Genomic DNA, 24307 nt, shown 5'->3' on the forward strand with positions numbered 1-24307 from the left:
AGAAAAACAAACTGATAATGCACAGAGGGGCATCAATATGATTAATGGTTGATTTATCACTTGAAAAAATAAAGGTAGTCAGAGGACAGTGGATGACATAATCAAAGGGCTGAAAAAATTAGCAACCAAGAACTTTATATCCATCAAAAAATTTCTTCAAAAATTAAAGTAAAATAAAGTAATCCAAGATAAAAAGACTGGAAAAGTTTGTTGTTAGCTGACTTGCCTTATAAGAAATATTAAAGGCTGCCATTAAGGCTGAAAGGAAGTGACAATAGTGAGCACAAGAAATGGCAAAATGGTGGGTTAATATGAAAGATTTCTTAAATACATTTTTCTCATGTTCTCTCAATTTCTTTAAAGAGATAACATTTTATAAAGAGTAACTATAACATTGTATTCTTAATATTAGACCATATTGAACTTAGGACCCGAAACATAAAATTAGTCCAAGAAAGACACATTTTAATAGGTACTATTGTTTAATGAAAATATAAGAAGTATATTTATTTATGGCATCATATTCATAAAACAGAAACCACAAACCACAGAAGGTATAAGGAGATATACACTGGTTGCAGAAGTTCATTCATTGAACTTTTCTCATTGTATGACAGACATAATTTATTAAAAATAAGCAATAGTACAAGTTTTTGTGGCACTTGAAATGAGGAGCATTTTATATTTTTCTTTTAAAATTATTTTATTTTCCAATTACATATGACATACAATATTATATTTGTTTCAGGTGTACAACATAGTAATTAGACATTTATATGCCTTATGATGTGATCACCCTGATAAGTCTAGTACCATTCTGTCATCATACATTATTACTACAATAGAGCATTCTGTATTCTTGAGGGACAAGTTTTGATATGTATTTTAATATATATTTATTATATATTATAAGGCATATATTACATAAATATACTACATATGAAAAAATATATATACCTACTATAAAGGCTAGAAAGGTGTTTTTGAATTCTGAAAATATAATAGTGCAAACAATATTCTATGACCACAATACAAACTAGAAATAAACAAATACAAAGAAAACAAAAATTTCCAACAACCTCAATATGAAAAAAGCAAAACTATCTTTACTATCTCAGGTTTAAAAGAAAATCTAAATGAAAATTGAAGAATATGTGGAAAAGTTACAAAAATACTGTTTTATAATTAATGGCAAATAGTTAAAGCAAGGATTAGAGGCAAATTCATAGCCCTAACTACTAATATTAATAATCAAGAAAGAATGAAGATAAACAAATTAAGTTTACAACCCAAGCAATTAAAATATTTGTTAAAAACTCCAAGTAAAATAGGAAAAAGCATTTAATAACATAAAAGTAAAAATTAATGAAGCAAAATATAGGAATTAGTGGAACCAATATATAAATCATTAGCTTTAAAAAATAAAAATAATAATATAGATGAATATTAACTAGTATACTCATGAAAAAAGAAAGTTTAAACATACAAAATAAAAACTAAAAGGAGGAAAGTAATCACAGACCCAGAGGAAATTAAAATAATTATGGGAAGCTACTTTGCTCAATTCCTCACAAATACATTTGAACACCTGAGTGAAATGGGTACTTTTTGCATGGAAATAAATTTAGTGAAAGGAAAGATACCAGGCAGACTAGAATGTAGTATTTTCCACTGGTCAATCACAACTAGGATAAAACGAAAGAGATTGTAGGCTTTGCTCAGGCATGATCTGAGACCTTGAGAGAAGACAGTGAAATGGGCATTGTTTCTCATGACTTAATAGTATTGTATTTATCCTTCATATTTGTTAATATGCAATAACCAGTAGTAACCCCTGAATCCTGGTTTGCTGACTAGTCTTGTGTAAAGATACTTGCTGGCATTGTGTGTGTTCCTGCTAGCCCCATGATAATGTAACGCAGTCCCTCCTCCCCCACCCACTCCCATCCCAAGAGGTTTTAAGAGATTTATTTTTTAAAAGGAATCTGTTAAATAAATATAAATTCATTCATCAGTATGTCTCCAGCATTCCTCTCCCATATTTCTTTTCCTTCAAAAGGTTGCTAGGCAACCAGGTAGAAAAATAGTCAAAGCCCTTATAAAGAGAAGACATACTTACAATGTCGGAAATATAAATGTGGGCTTGCTCACTTGAGCTTGCTCACAAACCGCCAGGACTTGCAACATAATCAATTCAGAGGCAATGATTGCAATTGATCTTGAGGCTGGTGAAAACAATGGGCCATAATCTGCCCAGGGAGACATAACTCAAATCACTCAAGTGTGCTGCGCCAGTAGTACCTTTTGCCCTTTAAAGGGGATGAATTTTCAGCAGTTCCTGCTGTCCAGTGTCTCTGTGACTCCATTCTTGCAGTTAGCACAGTCCCCATAAAATCTCTTTAGAGCTCACAACTGTTAATGCCCAGTTTTCCCTAGGAATTGCTGCTACATCTCCCCTGGTATTTAATATAGCCACTTGATTTTAAATGGATCCTGCTTCTGTGGCCGTTGGCATGTACACTGTCTCTGGTGGCCCAGGCTCAGATTGCTCTAAGGAGCTACACAGCCTTCCTACCTGGCGTGTGTGCCAGGGTCTGCTCATGGTGACAGGTGTTGATGTTCAGCTGCTAATTTCCCCCATTAGACACAATGTGGTAGGATCTGATGACACAATCTGTTCATCTGAGGTTCTGCCCTGATTTTTCCTTTTCAGAAAATATTGCGAACTTTATTGAAACAACAAAAGAAGGAATAGATGCATAATGTGCCCTTTAAATGATTTTGCTTTGGTAGGGGGAAAAAAACCCCAGCAGTCAATTTCTTTTTATCTATTGTAAATTTATTAACAGTGTGCTGTAATTAGGTGCACGGCTTTGCTTAGAGGACAAATGGTGCTTCTTGAACTGTGACGTTAGTCTGATTGTGGTAAAACGACCCATTTGGTTTTACCAGCTGCGACTTTGGAAGGAACTGAATGAAAGAGAATGCATAAAACTCCACAGATGAAAATATTTGCAGCTCATACTCACTATTGCAGATTATTCTGCATCTCCAACACAATGTTCTTTGGATTTGCTTCCTTAATGTCTTAGTGATCTGAATACTATTGTGCTTAAGTTGATGGAATGTCAGATAGGCAACTGACTTATCAAATCAGGCCCATATTCCCCCATTAATATGGCATATATTGCTCTGGTAGAATCTAAAGATGTGTGGTATCTGATTTACCAAGAGGGATTCCCAAATGGGGAATCAGGGTGGTGCAGTGGTTGCACTTGTGCTCTTTGGGACCAGGCTGCCTATGCTGGAAGTCTGGCCACAGCACTACTGGCTTCTGGACTTCTCTAAGCCTTGGTTCTCTATCTCTAAAACAGAGAATTGTATAACCTGCTTCACAGAGTGTATGTGAGGATTCAATGGAGCGAATTCTTAGCCCAGTGCTTATACATAATAAACTCTCAAGAAAATGAAGGATTCAGACCCCAGAAATAATAAAGCCCATTAGACTCTGCAGAAAAGTGGTCCAGCTTAAGGGAAAATCATGGGTTATTAACTCTTTGCTTTTTCAGCTCACACAGACTTGGAACCATAGAAATGGAAAACCACAAAGAGATTGAGTCTGAGTTTATGGTCCTGTACCCTGTCACTGGTGCTTGGTTTGGGTCCCTTTTTCTAAGTGTTTATTCTTGCCTGCCATTTATCCCAAGTAAACTTTTGACCAATAAAGGATGCTTCTCAGAACTTCTGAGATAGAAAGCAATGAATCTTAATGAGGACATTATATGCACCATGACAAAACAGGTTTTTCTAAGCGGGGAAGAAGGCTAATGTTTGCTCTTGATTATCTGTTAAGTGGTCCTAATGTCATAGGAAACTGGACTCATTCAGTTGATGATGGCTGGAAATTGCCTATTGCAAGCCTGAAATAGAAATTTCTATTGGAGAAAAAGAACAATTATAAAAAGGCAAAAAACATAAAAAATTACTGATGTTTTTTACAGAAACCCTCAAAAAAAAAAAAAAAAGAAATTTCTTAAAATCTGGCGTTCTGTCTTAAAAAGGAAAGAGAGAGAGCATTCTAACACTCCTAGCCTCTCTCTGTTTTCTCATTCACTTCTTTCCTGTACCATTTATCAGTTTATTGCCTTTCAGCTCCAAATGTACACATACCCTTGTTCGCCCTGCTTTGTGGTCCTGGAGTGGACTCGGAACATTTCTCCTTTGCCATATGGCAGGTGCTTAGTTTTGTCAGTAGAGGGCACTAGAAGGCCACCACAGGAGAAAAGGGCCCATTTCCTCGTTTCAGTGTGCTTTTTCCTTCTTGTTCCTGTGGCCCTTGGCTATCAGTGGCATTCAGGACACCCAGTGGTGCTCAGCCTCCAGAGAGTTTCACCAGCGCTCAAATGGGCAGCTTCCCAGTGAGTCTCAAAGGCACCCTGGCAGATGGTTTCCTGTTTTCTAGCCCTGGCTTGTCTCTCCTCAGAGAACTTCACCACCTGCGAGCCATAGTTACATCCTTTCCAATGAGGTCTGAGTCTCAGCCTTGGGCTTAAGGGCAAGGGCTCTTCCATATCAGTTTTTTCCATGGGCATTCTGTCTCAGCTGGGATTAGTAGCTGCTCCCAACATCTGTTCTTCCTGTATTGTCAGAGTTCTCTTTACTCCTCAGTATCTAATCCCCTATTACAAGTTAATAATTCTTTATATTAAATTTTCCCTGTTCAAGTTATTGGTGTTTCTTCTATCTTCTGGTTGGATGCAAATTGACAGATCCCAGAAGATCAGAAGTGATGTTATGCAGGTGATGAGTTTGGGGAGGCACTGGATGTGCCTCTCCGAGCTCTTTCCCTTCTCCTTTCTCTTGGGAATCAGCCAGACACAAGACTGGCCAGTAATTCTGTCTATCTTTCAATTTTAGAAAGCCTACTCCCTGCAGATGAAAGCCACATTCTCCAAGATCAGCTCTATCGATAATAAAGGTGTTATTTTAGACCCAATCTACTGACTACTGTATCTTATTTCTTAATTAGTTCACAACCCAGGCAGGGAGAAGTCCTACTTTCCACTGTCTACCCCACCCCCCAATTCCCCAATGATTTTTATATAAAACATTTTAGATAACTTAGCACCAGAAAAATGGATGCTCCAGGAAAGCACAGCATGTCTACCATTTGCTCTTTAGGTTACCTATCCCCTGACCCCCTCCCACATCACCATGACTTTCATCTCATCACATACAAAGCTATTTTTTCTTAAAATGCTAACATAATTGGGGCATGGTTCTGTATCTCCAAAAGATGAGTCACACAATAATGGTCATCTTTGTGAGTACAATCCCACAGAACCCACATAAATGCTAAGAAAACATTTAGAAAACAACATGATCTATTTGAAACACATCTATTTAAAATCAAGAATGAACAAATCATCCATTTAAAACTGTGTGAAAAAAAAAAAAAAAGAGACTTGTGGCTTCCACTCTGTGCATAAAGCCCCACCAAGGAAAAGGGTCATTAGCCAGCCCTTGGGCAAGGTCTACTTCCCTGACACATTGGACATTAACAGTTGGATTTGATGGTGTTGCTGAGTTCTTGTTGAAGGAGGAAATTGAAGAACGGATGTCAGCAAATGATCCCATTGGCTCAGACAGTGAGCCACACACCACTTCTCCCCTCCATCATCTCTATTGACATAGCCTTCCATTGTCCTTGACTTTGTCTTGCACTCTGCATGCATGGCTGAGTTACTTATGTGTCCTATGTGTTTGCATAAGGAGAGTACAGTGGACGGAAATGTACTTCATTGTACTTTAGAGAGAATGAGAAAATATGACCCATGCCTTTTGTGAGCATTGGTGTAGTGGCTAAGGATTAATAAAGCTTCATGACACACCCCATCTCAAGCATAGACCTGGGGTAATAACACCTGATGCAGGAAACATAATGTAATCCTGAGATTCTGAGATGACCTTTGAAACAGATTCCTGCTGAGATGAAAAGCCAGGGAAAGTGAACATCTTGTCACTTCATGAAGTTTAATGATTAAGAATGGGTTTATTATGAGCCATATGATTTGATGGGGTAACTTTCATTTTAATATTATAGCTTAACATTGCAAATGGTGTTCCTTAAGGGACCGGATCAAATTGGGTGATCAAGAATCAGAATGAAAGGAATCACCAAGCTTGACATCTTTAAGTACAAGTCTTGCCTTTTCTCATTGTTTTTAACCATTTCTTCAGTTATTGTGGAATAAATTATCATAGGTATTAACCATAAAACCTATATTTTTTAGACAGTGGTGAGCTAAGACTGAGATATGACTTAGGTTCATTTTATTTTTATGACGTGGTTCAGGACATATCTCCAAATATGACACCTTGGCATACTGAATAGTTCAAGCTGAAGGATTTTGACATGTGCAGGAAGGACGTCCTGGCCTTCTCATGAATCAGGTGCTAAAACCCTCTTGTGAGAGGTACCCTCTCAATACCCAGAGGAGAAGAGCATCCTAATCTGCACAGACCAAGATAATGGACACAGAGAGGGATTTGCCTGAACAGGCTTTGCTAACTTTCCCAGTTTACCACACTGAGCTTGTACTCTGTCCCATCACCTCTTGCCACGATTCTCTATTCTTCATCAAAGTTATTGCAAAACACTCCGGTCTGACCATTTCTTTCCGTCTTTATTTCCTTATGAAGCCTCTCCCACCATGTAAAGCTTATATTAAATAAATTATTAATCTGCCCTTTGTTACAGTGGTTACAATTGAGAATTTAAGGGTAGAAGATATTTTTTCTTCCCTGGATTTACTTCCTTTCAAACACCTCTTCCTCTAGTGTTCTCCTTGCAAACTGCTTCCACTCCTCCTTCTCCCTACTTCAAAGGATTGACCCTGATCAGGAGATGTCTTTGTGGTGGATTTAGCATTTAGCATGAATGTCTTTTCCAGCCTGGACATATCACAGTACATTGCGTAGCGTTGTGATTCTGATTTGTGTCACCTTCATGTCTGTGTTCTGATTTTAAAGAAGGATCTTCAACTATTTATTTTTTTCCAAGTGATTCCTCTTTAGCAGAATTATAGCATACATATATTTTGAATAAACCTTGGTCTCTGCACCATATGCCAAGGTAATTATCCAGATATACCCACCATTTGAAGCAGGTAGCAGATTCTTGCAAGTGACAGAATGGAGCCCAGCAGCAGGGATTCAATGCCTGACCCTAGTGGAACAACTGTGAGTAGAACAACTTAAGGTCCCTCTTCCTAAATATTCACTGACAAGGTGTTTGCCATCTAAGAAACCTTTTAAAAGTTTCAAGTCATATATGACATATGGCTTGTATATACTATTTTAGCCTTCTTTCTAATAGTGGAAAAAAAAAAAAAGGAAGAAACTGCCTCAATATCTACCAGTGGGTGAATTGCTACATCATGGCACAGGATGGTCTTTAGAATTTGTACCAAGACACTTATGTGTGGTATATAATCCCATTTCTACTGTCCCTAACTATAAATATATTATAAAAACTAATGTGTTGTAAAACTTACATTGTACTTATACCTGTATTTATACCACAGCAAAAAACAGTATATATTATATACTTACAGCACAGAAAAATAGTATATATTGTATATTTATAGCAAATATTTAAAATGCATATAAAAAGGTCAGAGAAAATACAAGTCATCCTGATATGGGGAAGAGACTGAGATTAGGGACGGTAGTGAAGAGGAATTTGGCTTTTTCTTTCTATGTTCCTGTGTTGGGGAATTTTTTAAATTGAGGTGAAATCGTGTATTACAACTAAACATTCCAAAATTTAAAATAATTTTGAATAGGTAAGGGGTGACTGAGGGAGAAAAGTCATTCTGGTTGTGGCTAGGTGGTGATATTGAGGGAAGAGACTCAGGCACACACCTCACTGTTCAACCTCATTAATGTATCTTCCCCTTGTGATCGGGTGGCAGCTATGCTGCTGTGATTAATTCTCTCAGAATGCTTAATTGTGCTCAGATGTCTTGCTTTTTTGCTTTTATGAATAAATAAATAGAATACCTTTTAAAAAAAATCCTCACCCAAGGACATGCTTATTGATTTTTAGAGCAAGGAGAAGGGAGGAAAAGAGAGAGGGAGAAAAGAATCAATGTGAGAGAAAAACATCGACTGGTTACCCCTCGTACATGCCCTGACTGGGGACCGAACCTGCAGCCTAGGCATGTGCTCTGACTGGGAATTGAACCCATGACCTTTAGGTTTATGGGACAAAGCTCCAACCAACTGAGCCACATTAGCCAGGGCTGGAATACCTTTTGAACACACTCCCAGATGTTTAACTTTATTTTAATGATTATTAATTCATTATTATACCTCAATCTTTATATCCCCTCTCTATATTTCCCCTCTCCTTCCCTAACACCCCCTCCCCTCTGCTGAGGACCCACCTTAAAATTTACAACTTCCCAGAAGTCTTTCTTAATTAACTCAGCTTCATTGAGAAATCCTTTGCTCAGCATCTCCTCTGTGAATGTACTTTAATGTTTGAGGACTTCATTTTGCACTTTCTGGAGGTGTTGCTTGCTAATTGGATTTCTGTCATTTTTTACATATATGTTCCTTAATTCATCTTTCAAAGTGATGGGCTCTTCCTGAGATAACATACAGAAAACAATGAAGCATATGGGCTTTGGAGACAAAAGTACCTGAGTTTAAAACCTGACTCTTCTGCTTTTTGTTGGATGTTTTTAAGAAAACGTCTTATTTTAAGCCCATTTTCCCCACCTGTGAAACTGGAATAATAATTCCTAGTCCACAGGATTGTTGTGATATCCCACCGACCTATTTGTGAAGCACTTGGCATGGGCTTGGTGGTAGTAAGCACACAATATGTGCTAGTTATTGGTATGATCCTCTTCTGTCTCCAACCCACCATGAAGTTTAAGGTCATGATTTTTTTGTTCATTTTGGTCAGATGTGTTCAGGGACCCTGGGGACATTTGGGCTTCAAAAGTAGAGGAATGAGGCTTATATATTGTCAAATCCAACTCAGCTTACCACCTAAGGGGACTCTTTTGCTCCTCAAACCCTGCTTGCTGTGTTTAAGTTAGTCATAATTTTCTCATATTCAAAGGAACTGTTCCATAGTTTAATTTTATACTACTTTGGGGACCAAGTCTTATTTTGTCCTGGCATCATTTCTTGGCTTACTTAAAATATATGTGTTTGCATGCATTCCTTCATGTAGTCGTTCAGCAAACTTTGCTAAATGCTGCTATGCTGAGCACTAAAGATACACATGGAGCATGAATAGAAGGCTGCCAGGTAGATAAACTGAGGAGAACTCTAAACTGAAGGTACAGCATGTGCAAAGTTCCTGGGGCATGAAAGAACAGGACCTGCTTTAGGAGTGGTTAATCCTGTGCAGTACAGTACTATAGCTTCAGGTGAGCACAGGGAAGTGGTTTGAGATGAGATCAGGTAGATACATAGACAAAGCCATCTGTATTTCATGTAATAGGGTTGAGATTTTATCATGCTGTCAGTGCAGATCTACTGAAAATTTTTGAGCACAGAAATAACAATATCAGATTTGTATGTTACAAAGAAATTCTAGCTGCCAAGTGCAAGATGGATTAAAGACAGATAAGGCTAGATAGAAGAACTTAAATAAGGAGGCTACTGGAATAATCTTGGCATGAGATGTTAAGTGAATGAACTAGAACATAAAAAAGGGAATGAGGTGTTGAGAAAGGAGTTTAGAAAATAGAATTTTTAGGACTTGGTGCTTGATCGATATATTCATTTTCTATTGCTGTCATAACAAATTACCACTACAGATTTATTATTTAACAGTTCTGTAGGTTTTAAATCTGACCTGGGTCTCACTGGTCTAAAATCAGGGTGTCAGCAGGGCTGTACCCCTTTCTGGAGACTCTAGGGGAGAACTGGTTTCTTTTTTTATTCAAGTTATTTGTAGACTTGACTTCCTTGCATTTGTAGAATTGAGATCCCCATTTCCTTTCTGGGTATGAGCTGAGGCCCATTCCCATCTTCCAGAGGCCATCTGCATTCTTTGGCTCCCTTCTCTGTCTTCCAGCAATGGTGGGTAGCGTCCCTGTTATATTTTGAATCTCTCTTGCCTTTTCTTTTTTTCTTTCAGCCTCTCTCTTCTGCTTTAAAGGATTTGACATTCAACTGAGTTCATCCAGATAATCCAAGGCAATCCACCATCTCCAGGGCCTTCACCTCAAACATATCAGCCAGATCTCCTTTGCCATGGGAGGTAGCATGTTCCTAGGTCCTGGGCATTGGAATGAAGACTTCTTTGGGGAATCCATTGTTCAGCCTTCTCCAATTTGGCGTGGAGTTAAGGGAGAGGATAGAAACCAAGTTTCTGACTTCAACAGCCAGGTGGATGCAGCTTGTGGGGAGGATGATGAGTTTGATTTTGAACATGCTGACTTTAAGGTGCTCCTGGGAAATCAAAACAGGACAAACTAATAAGTAATTAGATATCCCAGACAAAAGGCAGAGGAGAAAATGAGGCAGGAGATATAAAGTAGGAAGCTTTCAACAAATAGTGATCCCTTAGTGAATGCACAGACTGCCAGGAGAATATGGCTTAGAATAGAATGCTGGGACCAACAGTGTTCTAAGCACACCAGAGGGGAAGTACTCTTAAAAGGAGGAGTTGAATAATATATATGATGTCCCATCTCAGGGTCTCAGTGCCTTGTGACACATTGCTTCCTTCCTACTCCACCTGGCCTATTTTTGCTTTATTCCCTGGTTTTCTGCCTGCTCATACCTTCTGCTTCCTAAAATTTCAGCTTGCACACTGTGCCCTGTGGCCTCTCCTGTCTGATTTGTCATCATGGATCTCTCAGCTTCAGCTCTCATTACTCAACTGCTCATTCTCTCATTTTGTTTTGTTTTTCAGTTCGAGGTGGAAGAAAACTTTATAAAGAGAATCAGATTAACTAGTTTATTTTAAGTCTTGCTGTGGTCACAAAATTAAATTGGGATTGGCTGTCCTGAGGCCAGGTGCCCACCGTTGTCCAATCACCTTCTTCTTTTATTTCAGAAACTAAAAGGAATTCAGTTTGTTCAGCAAATCATTTTGTTTCACACACATTTTGGGAGAAGATTAACTTTATCTCCATCATATTTGCTGAACCTAGGACTATGCTATCAATAATGGGCATTGAATACGTTCAGCCATTACCCCTTGCTTCACCATTACTCCTTGCGTCTAGCCTTGTATAGCTTGAATGTTATCTGTGTGAAGATCTCTATAAAAATTGAATTTTGGGTCCAAAGCACAGGAATAAAAATTCAGGCAGGCAAAACTCAAATTTAATATAGTCGTTTTTCTTCACTGACTTATCTCTTTTCTACATGGCCTTGGTATGTTATTCAGATGAATGGGTCTTCCAGCCGCTCACCATTCATACGTCCTGTAGGCTCTCAGTATCCATACACACAAGCGAGTGATGCCTGCCTGTCTCTGAATCACAGCTATGCACTGACTTTCCCATCATATTCAATAGGAAGCATCTCACCCCAGTTTAGAGAGACATCCTCTGGGCAGGGTTTCAGCTTGTATCTGTAGTTTTGAGAGAAGGCATAAGGTACCATTGTTATTATTTGGTGGTTTTCCTGGATGGTGAGAGAACTAGAATTTATGTTGCTGGTGGAAGCAATGTACTCTAAAGCCTTCAAATTCTCAAAGATCTCAATTTACTGAACCTAAGTATGAAAGATGGATTCCAGGAAAAGCGAGGCAATCTACAAGGTCAAGTGAGTGTCTCTAAACACCAAATTCCTGCTCTGACCAGTGTGGGTCAGTTGGCTGGGCATCATCCTGCAAACTGAAAGGTCACCAGTTCAATTCCTGGTCAGGGCATGTGCCTGGGTTCCAGGTTCGGTACCGGGTTGGGGCGTGTGCAGGAGGCAACCGCTTGCTGTTTTCTCTCTCACATTGATGTTTCTCTCTCTCTCTCTCTCTCTCTCTCTCTCTCTCTCTCTCTCTCTCTCTCTCTCTTCCATTCTCTCTAGAATCAATAAAATAAAATAAATTTTTAACCCTAAATTCCTGGAATGCCAAGTTTTAAAGATGTTTCCTTCGGTGGGGTTCATGTGAAGCCTGCAGGGATTGGTAGTGGCCTGGGTGAGTGGCGATTTGCTCTCCTCTGTGTCCTACCGCAGAGGTAGGCATGTCTCCTTTCTTTTAAAGGCTTTCTGGAAACACCATAGAACAATTCCATGTGTATATCATTGCCCAGAATTTAGTCACGTGGCCATATCTAGCTTCAATGAAGTCAGAAAAATGTAGTTTTTATATGGCAGCGTTATGCCAAAATAAAAGTTGTAGCATAAGGAATGAGAAGAGAATGGTTATTGAGAGGCAACTTGCCATCACATTACCTGGTACAGTTTTTATTTTTGATTATTCCTACCTCTCTTATTTTTCTACCTATTGAAACTGAGCAATCTATAGCTTTAGGAAGCAGTTGGAACTCAGGTGAAAACAAAGAACACATAATGTGTTTAAAATTTACAGTCATAATTCATGTGTGTACAAATGTAGCTTTCTTCATTTCCTGAACTTGACTTCCCCATAAGTCCTTATTTTTCATTTATGGCTAGAAAAAACTTACCAAATAAAAGTTTGGGGGTGCCAAAGGAAAAACAAAAAACTTTCCTCTCACCTTCTAAGTTCTTCTAGCTGGACTGATAATCACATTTAACAGAGACATTAACAAGAGAAAATGTCCAAAATTTATTAGGGATGTTCATGTGCGGGTGCCATAAGAATGTGAGACCCAGGGAGGCGTTGGCCAGTTGAGGCTTATATATCATTCTTGATAAAAGAAAATAGGGAAAGGGTCTGGGATTTTAAAAAGAAAACAGGTAATTTATAGGTGGATAAGAAGAAGCAAACATGTGGTAAGCAAATTTTTGTTGGGCCACCCAGAAGCAGTTGGGCACAGAGGGAAGTTCAACAAACAAGCTGTGCTAGATTTCTGAATTTCTTTAGGCAGGTAAAGGCAGAGGGTCAAGGATTCTATCCAAGTCTTTTGTTTCTTAATAGCAGCTTAAAAATCGATATCCCAAAAGGCATATTTTGGGGTGGCAAAACTTGGGCCCCTCTCAAAGGTAATGCCACTTTTCTTTTAAAATTGAGTGTCTCTGGGTAAATATTCAGTTAAATTTAGGGCCCTTCCCTTCCCCCCTTTCCTACCTTCTTGTCCAGAAGTGGTCTGGTTACCAGAGTCTTTCTGCACTTAAGTTCTCTTGGACCTCCAGTAATTACTTATGTTCGATGTCTGTCACCCTCTCTACCAAGAGACCTCTCAGGTTCTGGAACGTTGTCTTAGCTGTTTTGCTTTCTCCAGTGCTTATTGAAGAAGTTGACATATAGAAAATAGTTTAAAATGTAACTGCTGAATTTATGTGTATACTTTAAATGTATCACATAATTAATTCAAATGGTAGCATAATGATCTGAAAATCCTGCATAATTAAAAGTATTTCTCTAAGGCCCTTAGCACTAGTATTATAGCTATCTTTTTAAATTATATTTTATTGATTATGCTATTACAGTTGTCCTGATTTTTCCCCCTTTGCCCCTTCCACCCAGCAACCCCCACTTCCTCAGGCAATCTCCACACCATGGTTCATGACCATGGGTCATGTGTATAAGTTCTTTGGCTTCTCCATTTCCTATACTAGACTTTACATTTCCGTGGCTATTCTGTGACTATTTGTACTTCTTAATGGGCCTCACCTCACCGATTCTCCCACACCTCCCTTCTATCTGGCAACCATCAAAATGCTCTCCTTATCTATTATTCTATTTCTGTTCTTGTTTGGTTAGTATATTCAATTGTTGATAGATATGTGTTTGTTAGCATTTTATTGTTCATAGTTTAGAATCTCCTTCTTCTTAAATAAAGTCCCTTTAACATTTCATATAATAATTGTTTGGTGATGATAAATTCCTTTAGTTTTTTCTTGTCTGAGAAACTTTTTATCTGCCCTTCGATTCTAAATGATAGATTTGGTGGGTAGAATATTCTTAGTTGTAGATCCCTGCTTTTTGTGACTGAATATTTCTTGCCAATCCCTTCTAACCTGCAAAGTTTCTTTTGAGAAATAAGCTGGCAGTCTTATGGGAATTCCCCTGTAGGAAACTGACTGCTATTCTCTTGCTGCTTTTAAGATTCTCTCTTTATATTTAACCTTTGGCTTTTTTATTATGATGTGTCTTAGAGTGGGCCTCTTTGCATCCATCTTGTTTGGGACACTCTATGCTTCCTGGACTTCACCAAATTAGGGAAGTTTTCTTTCATTATTTTTTCAAATAGATGTCCAATTTCTTGCTCCTGCTCTTTTCCTTCTGGCACCCCTATGATGTGAATGTTGGACCTCTTGAAGCTGTCCCGGTGTCCCAGAGGCTGCTTATACCATCCTCATTTTTTTTGAATTCTTTGTTCTTCTTGTTGTTGTGATTGGTTGTTTTTATCTTCCTTATGTGCCAAATCATTGATTTGATTCTCAGCTTCATCCACTCTACTCTTGTTTCCCTGTAAATTGTTCTTTATTTCAATTAGTGTATTCTTTGTTTCTGACTGGATTTTTTTTATGCTTCTGAGGTCCTTACTAAGGTTCCTTGGGTATCCTTATAACCAATGTTTTGCACTCTGCATCTGATAGATTGCTTATCTCCATTTCATTTAGTTCTTTTTCTGGAGTTTTGATTTGTTCTTTCATTTGGGCCATGTTTCTTTGTATCCTCAATTTGGCAGCCTCCCTGTGTTTGTTTCTGTGTATTAGGTAGAGCTGCTTTGCCTCCATGTCTTGGTAGTATGGCCTACTGTAGCAGGTGTCCTGTAGGGTCCAGGATAATAAACGTGGTGGATACAGCTCACTAATCAGGAACTTTCCCAGAGTGTCTGGTATGTGGCTGTCAGGGTTTTGGGGCTTAAAAGGTACATCTCAGCAGAGGCCAGGTGGGACTCCTATGAGCCCTTGAAGAGATCTCGGAGTTCTTATCACCCCATATTCTTGGGGGCCTCCAAGGTAGTCTGGGAACAGATTCCATCTCACTCAGTCCCCACTTGCTCAATAAACTGCTTATACTTTACACCCGGTCTCCAGACTCTCCTTCCAGTGACTGCACCTGACAGTAGTGTATCTGTCCCCTAAGCAATGTTCCTGATCTATGTTATCCTCACAGGTCCTACAGAAAGCCATGGACATTAAGACCCTGAATCAATGAAAATGAAGTACTAAATTAATATAGGCTGGCACTTTATAATTTACCACAAATTAATGATTCTCCCCCTGGAAGAAAAGAAACAGAAGAGATTTTATCAGAGCTATTCAAAATATCAGTATGCAAGTTGATATTTTATCTTTAACCGAACCTTTCTTTTTTGTAAGAAAAAATTGCTTTTTTTTTTTTCCAGAAATCCTCCACCTACTTTACTTCATCCGGAAAAATGGTGTGAAGAATTCAACCACTTTATTTCACAGTGAGTATTTCTTCCACTGAAAATTGCTTATCCAGCAAAGCCTGAACAGTGATTGGAAATCTAAGCTATGGAATTTACTTGGTGCTAAAAATTGTTATGCCTTCTAGCACATTATTACACAGAATTTGTTCCAGTAAATGACAGAAGGTACCTCTGTAAGATTTGAAAAATAAGGAGTTCCATTTGACTCTTAGCTGTAATTAACCTCCTTAGCATATGGGTCACATTTATCTGAGAATCTACTCTGTCCTAGGACAAATATTGCCAAATCTGATGCCCACATTGGGACCAGAGAGGATATAGAAGGTGGCAACCTTCAACAGAGGTTTTGCAACATGGAAGTTGGACTTTGCTCTAGGATCTGTGATGTTGGAGCAGAGCTCTAGTTCCCAAGGTGATTGAGGGGGCAAAGTAGGACCTCAGGCCTCAGGCACCAAGATGAAGAAACCCAGCCAGGGATTGAGGTGTACAGAACAAGATGAAAACCCAACTCGTGGGTGATGTATCTGGTGTGAGCTATGTTACCATGTAGCAGGCAAAACTGAATGGGACTAAGACAGGAGCAAAACCAACAGCAGCACCAAGGGGTTGATGACTCAGTGATGGGAATATGTGCTTTTGGCCAGTCCCCTGGCAGAGGACTACACTGGTCCCAAGTCTGGGGAAAATGCTCAGTATGCTGGAGGGGACTGTGTGACCTTAACCTAGGCACCTGGTAAACTGTGAGGGCAAGAATTTAGGCCATATCCAGGCAGAGGAGCTGGGATGAGGTGCCCTCAGTGCCTAGCATATCAAACAAGGTGTTTAGAGGTCATGGGGGGGAGGAAAGAAGTGACCAAAATAGCTGGAAAACAAAAGGGAAGGGTCAACACATATTTCTCTTACATACATCTATGTGCTTCCACAAAGCAGGGCAATGAAGCAGACTGGGTCTCTTGATCATCTTCTTCAATCAGTCACAATACAGATCAACAGTCCCTTATCCACAATTTCAAACTCCAAAGAGCTCTGAAAAATGAAGCTTTTTTTTTTTTTTTTTTTTGTATTTGAGTCATTTAGCGGCAATCCCTGACCTTATTTAAACAGATTTGGTGGCAACACATGACCTAAATTGAAGTGAGGTTATTTATAGTTATTATTTATCTCACTCAGTGTGAATATTCATGTGAATTGCAGCAGATGTATTAATGTGTTTGATTACAGTGTGCTGCCCCATATCCTGCTGGGGATGTTATATGACATACAGTAAGTGCACTGGTTAACTTTTCTAAAATTTGATAAAATTCTGAATTCCAAAACATATCTGGCCCCAAGGGTTTTGTTTAAAGAGCATTTCACTTTCATTTCAAATGTAGCCTAATTCAGAGCCCCTTGTTCAATCCCTCCTGGGTTTGTGTCATCTTCCCAAGGAGAGGGGAGCAGTCAAAGGAACTCCAAGAACTCTACCAAGTAAGGCCAAGCTCTCCTGAGACTTGAGAGCCAAAGAAGGAGAACACTGGAGAACTAATGGCCCCTTGGTGACTGAGAACACATTTCAAATGAGCCCAGGGAGAGAAATATGATGGCTAAGGTTCCAATGCTTTTGCTGGCCAAGCCTGGATCCAAAGAGTTTTCTTTTTCACTTTATTGCTGCACCCAGGTGCCCTTGATTGACCTTCTTTAAACTGTTGGCCTAGAAAAACTCATTACATATTCACAAATATGCCTTCCTATACCAAGCTCTCGTGATGTCTCTAAAATGTGACTTGACTCACCAAAGTTTGGCTTCTTTTTCAAGAGTGTGTTTATGTTAAGCCAAGCATTGTATTGCTTGGATGGGTTTGGGAATAAAGGTACATAATTGATGATGCGGTTGGGACTTTCAGGGTTAAACACAATATAGAAATCCCTTCCAATTATTGATTTTTTCCATATGGTAAATCCTATTATATGTCCATTTAAATCTGCTTAAGATTTCCCTGTCTCTGAGAATTCCAGATGCGCTCTTTCTGAGTTGCTTTAGACTTAGAAAGGTCTTGATCTTAGAATGGAGGACTAAACACAGAAAACAATTGCTGAAACTGCAGGGGAAGAAGGATCTGAAAAGGTTCTAATGAACCAAGGAAAGTAAATAGAAATTAAGTGATTGTGTGCTTTATTACTAATTTTAGATATGGAAAAATGTAATTGACATCTTTATTTAATGAGTTCTTTTTATTGGTTGTATTAGTGAATATTATATATTATAGGTATCCATACATTCTTTCCTGACCTCAGCCACCCAATCCTATTTTTTCTATTACATCTTAGATTCTTCAACCATAAGCTCTCCTTTTACCATATTTTTGGGACTATAATTCTTGAGATTAGAAACTAATTATTGTATTTTATATTTTTAGGTAGAAACCTGCCCACTATTCCCAAATAACATTCTTTTGTTTTCTAGATGAGCCTATCTAACCTAGGCTGCCGATACTCAGCCTACCCAATGCAATTTAACTTCACTATTTTATTCTATTCATTCAAATCTCTAATTAAATATAAACAGAGATACTCACTGGGTTAGAAATGTCTATATAAAGAGATAGCCTTGGTTTGCTTTTATACTTACCTTACTTATATAGAAAAGGACAGAGAAGAAGGATGAAGGATTAAGACCTTAAGATCATCAGCTTTTCATTATTGGTGAGACTGGGGTGGGAAAAATAATTATCTAGTCGTTTCAGGAAAAGTGTTTTATCCAGATAATTGCTTCAGTTCTCTTTATAGACTGAGCTGTTGTATATTGTATTAAAGTAAAGTGGTTTTCTCTAATCATTAAACAGAACTAGAAATTCTATAACAGCTTTAAAACCTTCAATGTCCTGTCTCAATATGACTGCTGAACCATCGCAGAGTCATTCGATGATTTCTATTTTAGTCCATGACAGTCACCACTCACCAAAGGACCTGTTAGGCTTCTCATTGATTGCAACAGTGGTCTGAAGGGATCAGCCTGGCTAATTATTCCTGTGTTAACAGGGGACAGGGCTTATGCTTGTGTGTGTGGGGGGGGGGAGAGACAGACAGACCGACAGACAGACAGACAGACAGAGAAAGGGATAGAGAGAGAGAGAGAGAGAGAGAGAGAGAGGCAAATAAATATGTTTGCATGGGATGGGAGGGGAGACAAGAGTGCAGCTGTGGCTTAATGTTTTTCAGATTTGTTTTCAGCCTTCTTAATTTGAAGACAGGAGAGATTTTAAGAAGATTTGAAATTCTATTAGTAAACTTGTTTGGGGGTTAAGAAAAAAAAGTAAAGAAACATTAGCCTGTTTGGTTCTGAACCTTTGGTCGTTAGTGATAATTGACTCATTTATATGTTTTAGTTGGGCGTTTGTCAAAGCGTGACTCCTGACAGCTTAGTTATGATAAATTACACATGATGCTCACATAAATGCTGCTGTGCTTCTTACCCACATGCTAGGGTCCTGCTCAACGTTTTTTGTCACTTCTGTAATGTGTGGTTGGCTTTGTAGCAATTCCATTATCAGCCCTTTCCCCTGTGGCTAAAGCTATTTTCATAACAAGTTTATCTGGTTCAAGTCCTAGCCAGACTTCTGTTTTGTCAGGAGGCTCCATTCAGAAGTAGCCTCTTGATAACAATAATTTTTTTTTTGCCAAATTCACCTTCCTTTTAATAGATGTCACTTCTTTTTATAAATTCAAACTAATTTCAGGTCTTTGGACTCAACTACAGAAATACTTACCAACCATTGGTCAGAAGGTATCTGTGAACTATGCTGTTTCATTTACCTGTAAAACTTTTGGGGTTTTACTAGGAATTAGAATTAGGACTTCATCATTAATGCCTCTTGAGCTGATTAGTAAGACAATAAAAATGGATTTCTCTTAGTCAAGGGCAAAGCCATCAAGAGCACTATGGCTGTGGCTTTGGACTTGATGACTTGAACTATACGGTCACCCACATACTGTGCTTTCCTGGGTTGGCTGGCTTGACTGACTAAGTGTGCAGGTGTGTCTACTTCTCAGAATGAGCACTGTGGCCAAACCCTGCCATTTATTCATGAAATATTGAGGTAGCCTTTCCTATCCATTCAAATGACATTCAAATAGCTATAAGCAGTTGCACAGAATGTTAACAGGGGGAGATCACTCTGAGCTACAAAACTACTAAAACTAATGGATATTTGCATCAATTTATTCCTTAAAAATTAAAAATTAGACCTGGAACGTTTGCTTCTTTTTTAGGCCTGAGTGTTTATAAAGGTAACATTTTGGGGTGCTTGTCCCTGACATTGATTATGTTCCTCTCAAGGCAACAATTGTCAGCTCTTTCTTTGCTTTGTTTTTGTTTCAAAGCAGTTTAATTTGACATGGCTTCATGATGTCAATGAACAGCACACTTGGAATGATAAATATTCTAACTTGTGCTTAAGTTTTACAAATATTTTTGGCTTATTAAGTCCTGTTGGATTCTCATGTGGCCATGCAAAGGGTTAATACTTCCTGGAGTAGAAGGATACAATAACCTTTATTTACATTACTTCACAAACTGGTAATTTTAATTAAAATGAGCAGTGGTATCTCCTGTGACAGACTCTCTCCATTTTAGATTTATTTAGTCAGTGATTAGCTATTACGGCTTCTTGAATTAATTAGCATCTCTTGAGCTACAAGGAATTAGTGAATTAATAAAAACTCATGGAGAAGCCAAAAAATAAAAATTCTAATTAAAAAGCCCCCAAATTCTCGTCTCCCCTCAATATGTATTGATCAATATACCTATAAAAGCAACCCAATATTTTTTCTGATTTTGAAAAATTGGGATTATTTCCCCCTACATGAGAACAAATAAAGCTGTTTCAAGGTTATATGTCCCTGAAGGGCACCCTATTTAGGTCACCTAATAGATCATCTAAAGACACCAAGGGCCCAATTTGTTCTGACTTATACCCCACTTATAAACTCAGCCAACAAAATCGGGTTTTCTCCTGGTAGAAATCAAGAAGCGGCTCAGGGTGACTTGAAGTTTGAAATACAGTGCAGTGTCTACAAAAACCTGCAATATATTGTCATCCTAGAAACCATGGCAATGATGGTTTTAGCCTCATCCAAAAGAAGCATAAGGCATAGTAAAGAGGGTAATCCAGACTCTGGTCAGAATATTCTTTTTATTTCCCAACAAATGCTGGTTTTAGATCTTGTGAGAAACTAGATCTGTAGCATATGTCATAGACTTCACGTAAGTGCTTGTGGCATGCTATGTGAGGTGACTTTTAAGTAGGGTTAGTCTGAATGATGCTCTGTAACATTTATCCCCTACTGGCTTTTTTTTCTTTAAAAAAAAAATCATCAACAGTCTGCAGTTGATGTAAACAGAAGTGATGGTGAGATCTGCGCTGTCTGTGCGTGGAGGTGGGGCTGAGGGTGGCTCACAGTTCTGCCCACAGCCTGTCCCTCTCCTCCCCTTCCCAGACCGCCACCTGGCTCATCGTCAAGAAAAGGAAGTCGTGGGAAGCAGTGTGTGCATCCATCTGTGCCACTTACCAGCTGTGCAACCCTGGGGAAGATATTTAACTTCTCTGACCCTAGGTCCTCATTTATCCAGTTGGGACTGAGACTACCTGCCTCATAGAATTCCTGTAAAAATTAAATTGTACAATGTGCATGTAGAACCTGGCAAATAATAACTAACATATGTAACTCTTACTTATGCCAGGCTCTGCTCTCTACCCATCATGTAATTCACTTAATCCTCATAACCTTATTAGATAGTTCTAATATTATCCCCATTTTATAGAAATTGAAGGAGAAAGAGGTCAAGAGGCCAAGAATCCCAAGACCACAGCTAGTAAGTGGTGATGTTGCTGGTTGGAAATAAGGTTCTTGCACAGTCATGAGAAAAGCATTTTGGGGACCCACGCAAAGGAAGATGAGGTGTAGTGGTAAGATTTACTGGAGCAAAAATAAAGGACTGTCCCCAGGTGCCGTGTGTCTCACGCACAAGCAGATGGCTAAGCGCTCTCTCGCTGTGGTGAAAGTCCAGCCTCTGGGGCCGCAAGCCCATACTTGTCCTCGCCAAGCCCAGGAGGACCAAAGCCCAGAGATGCAGAACTCCTCTGTGTCTCATTTCCCCAGCTGCACATCTGCTGCCAGGGCTGGTGCTGCACTTGGGCCCCAGTGGCTGCTTGGCCCACACAGCTGCTGGCAGAGAGTGCCGTGAACAAACTAACACATGCTACCAAGACTTAACTTTGTTAAGCTTTGACTATATTACCTTGGGCTTGGGAAAGAGCAGGCTTTCTTTTAAACTAACCAATCTCTTTCCTGGCTCTTTGCAGGCTTGTGCTGGGTCCTCCCCCATTCCAATCTGGTCTTTTTCCCAGGTTTTCCAGGCTAGACTCTGCTTCTTTATGTTGCCATTTTGGATCCTATTGCACATGCCTCACAATTTTGCCTTGTCATCTAGTTTCTACTGCACATGCACTTACCTCCCCCTGAGCCATCTTGGTTTCTACTGTGCATGCACCTAGCAAAGGAATTTCCCCCTTTACTATTTATTCCTTCCCTCATAGTCTGGAGATTGTATCCCAGGGGGATTCTTCCTGCCCACTGAGAGATTGCTTGCAGGTTAAGTCCCTTCAGTGGAGAATGCACCAGTCCCCTGAGGAGCCTGTGAATTCTGCAACATACTAGTAAATCAGGCTTACTGTCTAATTCATCTCCCTAGTTTATTATGCTTAACATCTGATTCTGAAACTGGAAAAGCCACTGTCCATGCTGCCTGTCATCTACCAGACCCAATAAGCAGAGACAGGGATCAAATCTTTATGGGCGCTTTATTCAGATGGCCGGTGATCTGAGAAGATAGTTGGTTTATACCCTAACAGACTGTCTTAAATTCCATTATAAAGAGGCTCTTTTTATAAGGAGAAGAAAGGTGTAGGTAGAGGGGTTGGGATTCAGGGAAAAGGTTAACTGGATAAAAGCTGCAGCATTCTCTCATCTATGTCCTGGGCGATGGTCTTTGTGCCCTGGGCAGTGGTCATCTCTCCCTGGAGCACAATGGCTCAGATACCATCTCGATTGCTTGCAGTCCTCCTGAGGCACACAGGTGGAACTGCGTATGGTTTCCTGGAGTCAAGGTGGGTCATACCCTCAGTTCCCGAAACAATAGCTTTTTACATACATAGATTACTAAGCTTATTAGCTGTTACCTGAAATTAAAATTTTCCAACATTTGAATCCCCCATTGATTCCCTTTTCTCCCTTCCCTTATTAATAACTACCTAGCTGGCTATTGCAAACAGTGGAGCTGGGATTTGAACTCCAGATTTGCTTCTGCATTCATGCTCAGCCAGCAGTGGTTATTATCTTTATTACCCTTCATATTTGTCTATACCACCATTCTGAAACTGCTTTTTAAAAGCATCACCAGATCTCTCTTTTATTCTCTGTCATCATGGCATGTGCAGTTGACTCAGTTCCTTGCTATGTCTTCTCACAAGATTTTCAGGATCAAATAATTCTTGGCCAAGAAATAAATGCAGACTTGTCCCATTGTCCTTTAGATTTGGATGAAAACTGGTAATAAAATCATGACAACTCTAAGAGGAGACATTAGGCAGTACCAAGCTGGGTCTATAAGGAATCACACAGGAGATGACAAACATATATATATGCTCTATCAAAGTCACTAGCATCTTATCATATCAAACTGAAAACATTACTGCTATCTGGACAGTTGGGGGTGTTTTATTGGGAAAATTAAAATGTCTAAGCCTATAAGAATTTTTATAAGTTTATTTGAGCCAAACTGATGACAGTTGCCGAGAAGTAAAATCGTCATGGATTGAGAAAATGCTCTAGAGAATGGCAGTTTTGCATCTATTTTATATACAGTATTACAATCAAAGGAGGAGACTCAAGGAGGTTACATGAAATCCACTGGTAGTAGATTAGGGAGGAGAGAGAAAGCAAATGTGAGGAGGGGGCAGAATCTCTGAGATTATATAAACAGTAAAATTAATAGACACATACTCCTTTTGCATCGGTGGGTATAGGATACTTAACAGTTAACGACATGATAAAAATAACAATGAGGAGTTCTGTGGCCTCATGCTCTGGTACCCTGAGGGTATGGAAAAGGAAATTACCCTGACATTCCAAAGGTATGTTTTCATAGATGCAAAAAAAACAATGGACAGGCTTAGTTAAGGCAAAGGTTGACCTTTGTCCAGGAAGATACCAGCCCAAGACAGGACTACCTGCCATGACTCTCTTTTAGTTAGGAAGCTTTAATTTCAGACCATCTTTTGTGGTTACTTTAGGTCTCTGAGTTTGTGAGGCTGCCATTCAGGCCCCTCTGAGCTTTTCAGGCTTAGTATGTGGCCCCTTTTTCATCCACATTGCTATGCTTCTGCACTTGTAGGTTCAGTAATAAACATGTGAGACCTTTTGTTCAGAAAAAAGAAAAAGAAGTATCAATGACCTTCTTATCCTTGACACCTTTAGAATAATTCAATCTGCTATCCGCCTTCTTTTTATTGAGACTCAAACTACTTACTAATTTTCACAGCTCCAGTCACACAGACACACACACTTATACACTCTTTCACTCCCTTCTTAACAGCAACACGCTGCCCCCTCAAACTCAGCCTGAGAGAATCATCTTTATCAGGAACAGAAACAATGCCTGGAGTGCAGACTTACTGTTAACAGCCCTGCCTCTCCCACATATTCCAGGACATACCTCGTCCAGGCTGAATGCCTCTGTCTGT

The 24307-nt window shown here is 39.2% G+C and overlaps 1 protein-coding gene across 1 annotated transcript in view; it reads left to right on the forward strand.

The window, feature by feature from the left end:
- The window catches only part of MYO3B (myosin IIIB), a 437546-nt gene that overhangs the window by 95040 nt on the left and 318199 nt on the right, over nt 1-24307 (forward strand). Inside the window, exon 7 of the mRNA XM_090280660.1 lies at nt 15480-15545. Coding sequence (XP_090136786.1) covers nt 15480-15545 — 66 coding nt within the window. The remainder of the gene's footprint in view (nt 1-15479; nt 15546-24307) is intronic.

This window comes from Furipterus horrens, unplaced genomic scaffold (assembly GCF_987537825.1).
Source record: "Furipterus horrens unplaced genomic scaffold, mFurHor1.1.pri manual_scaffold_1, whole genome shotgun sequence".
Lineage (NCBI taxonomy): Eukaryota > Metazoa > Chordata > Mammalia > Chiroptera > Furipteridae > Furipterus > Furipterus horrens.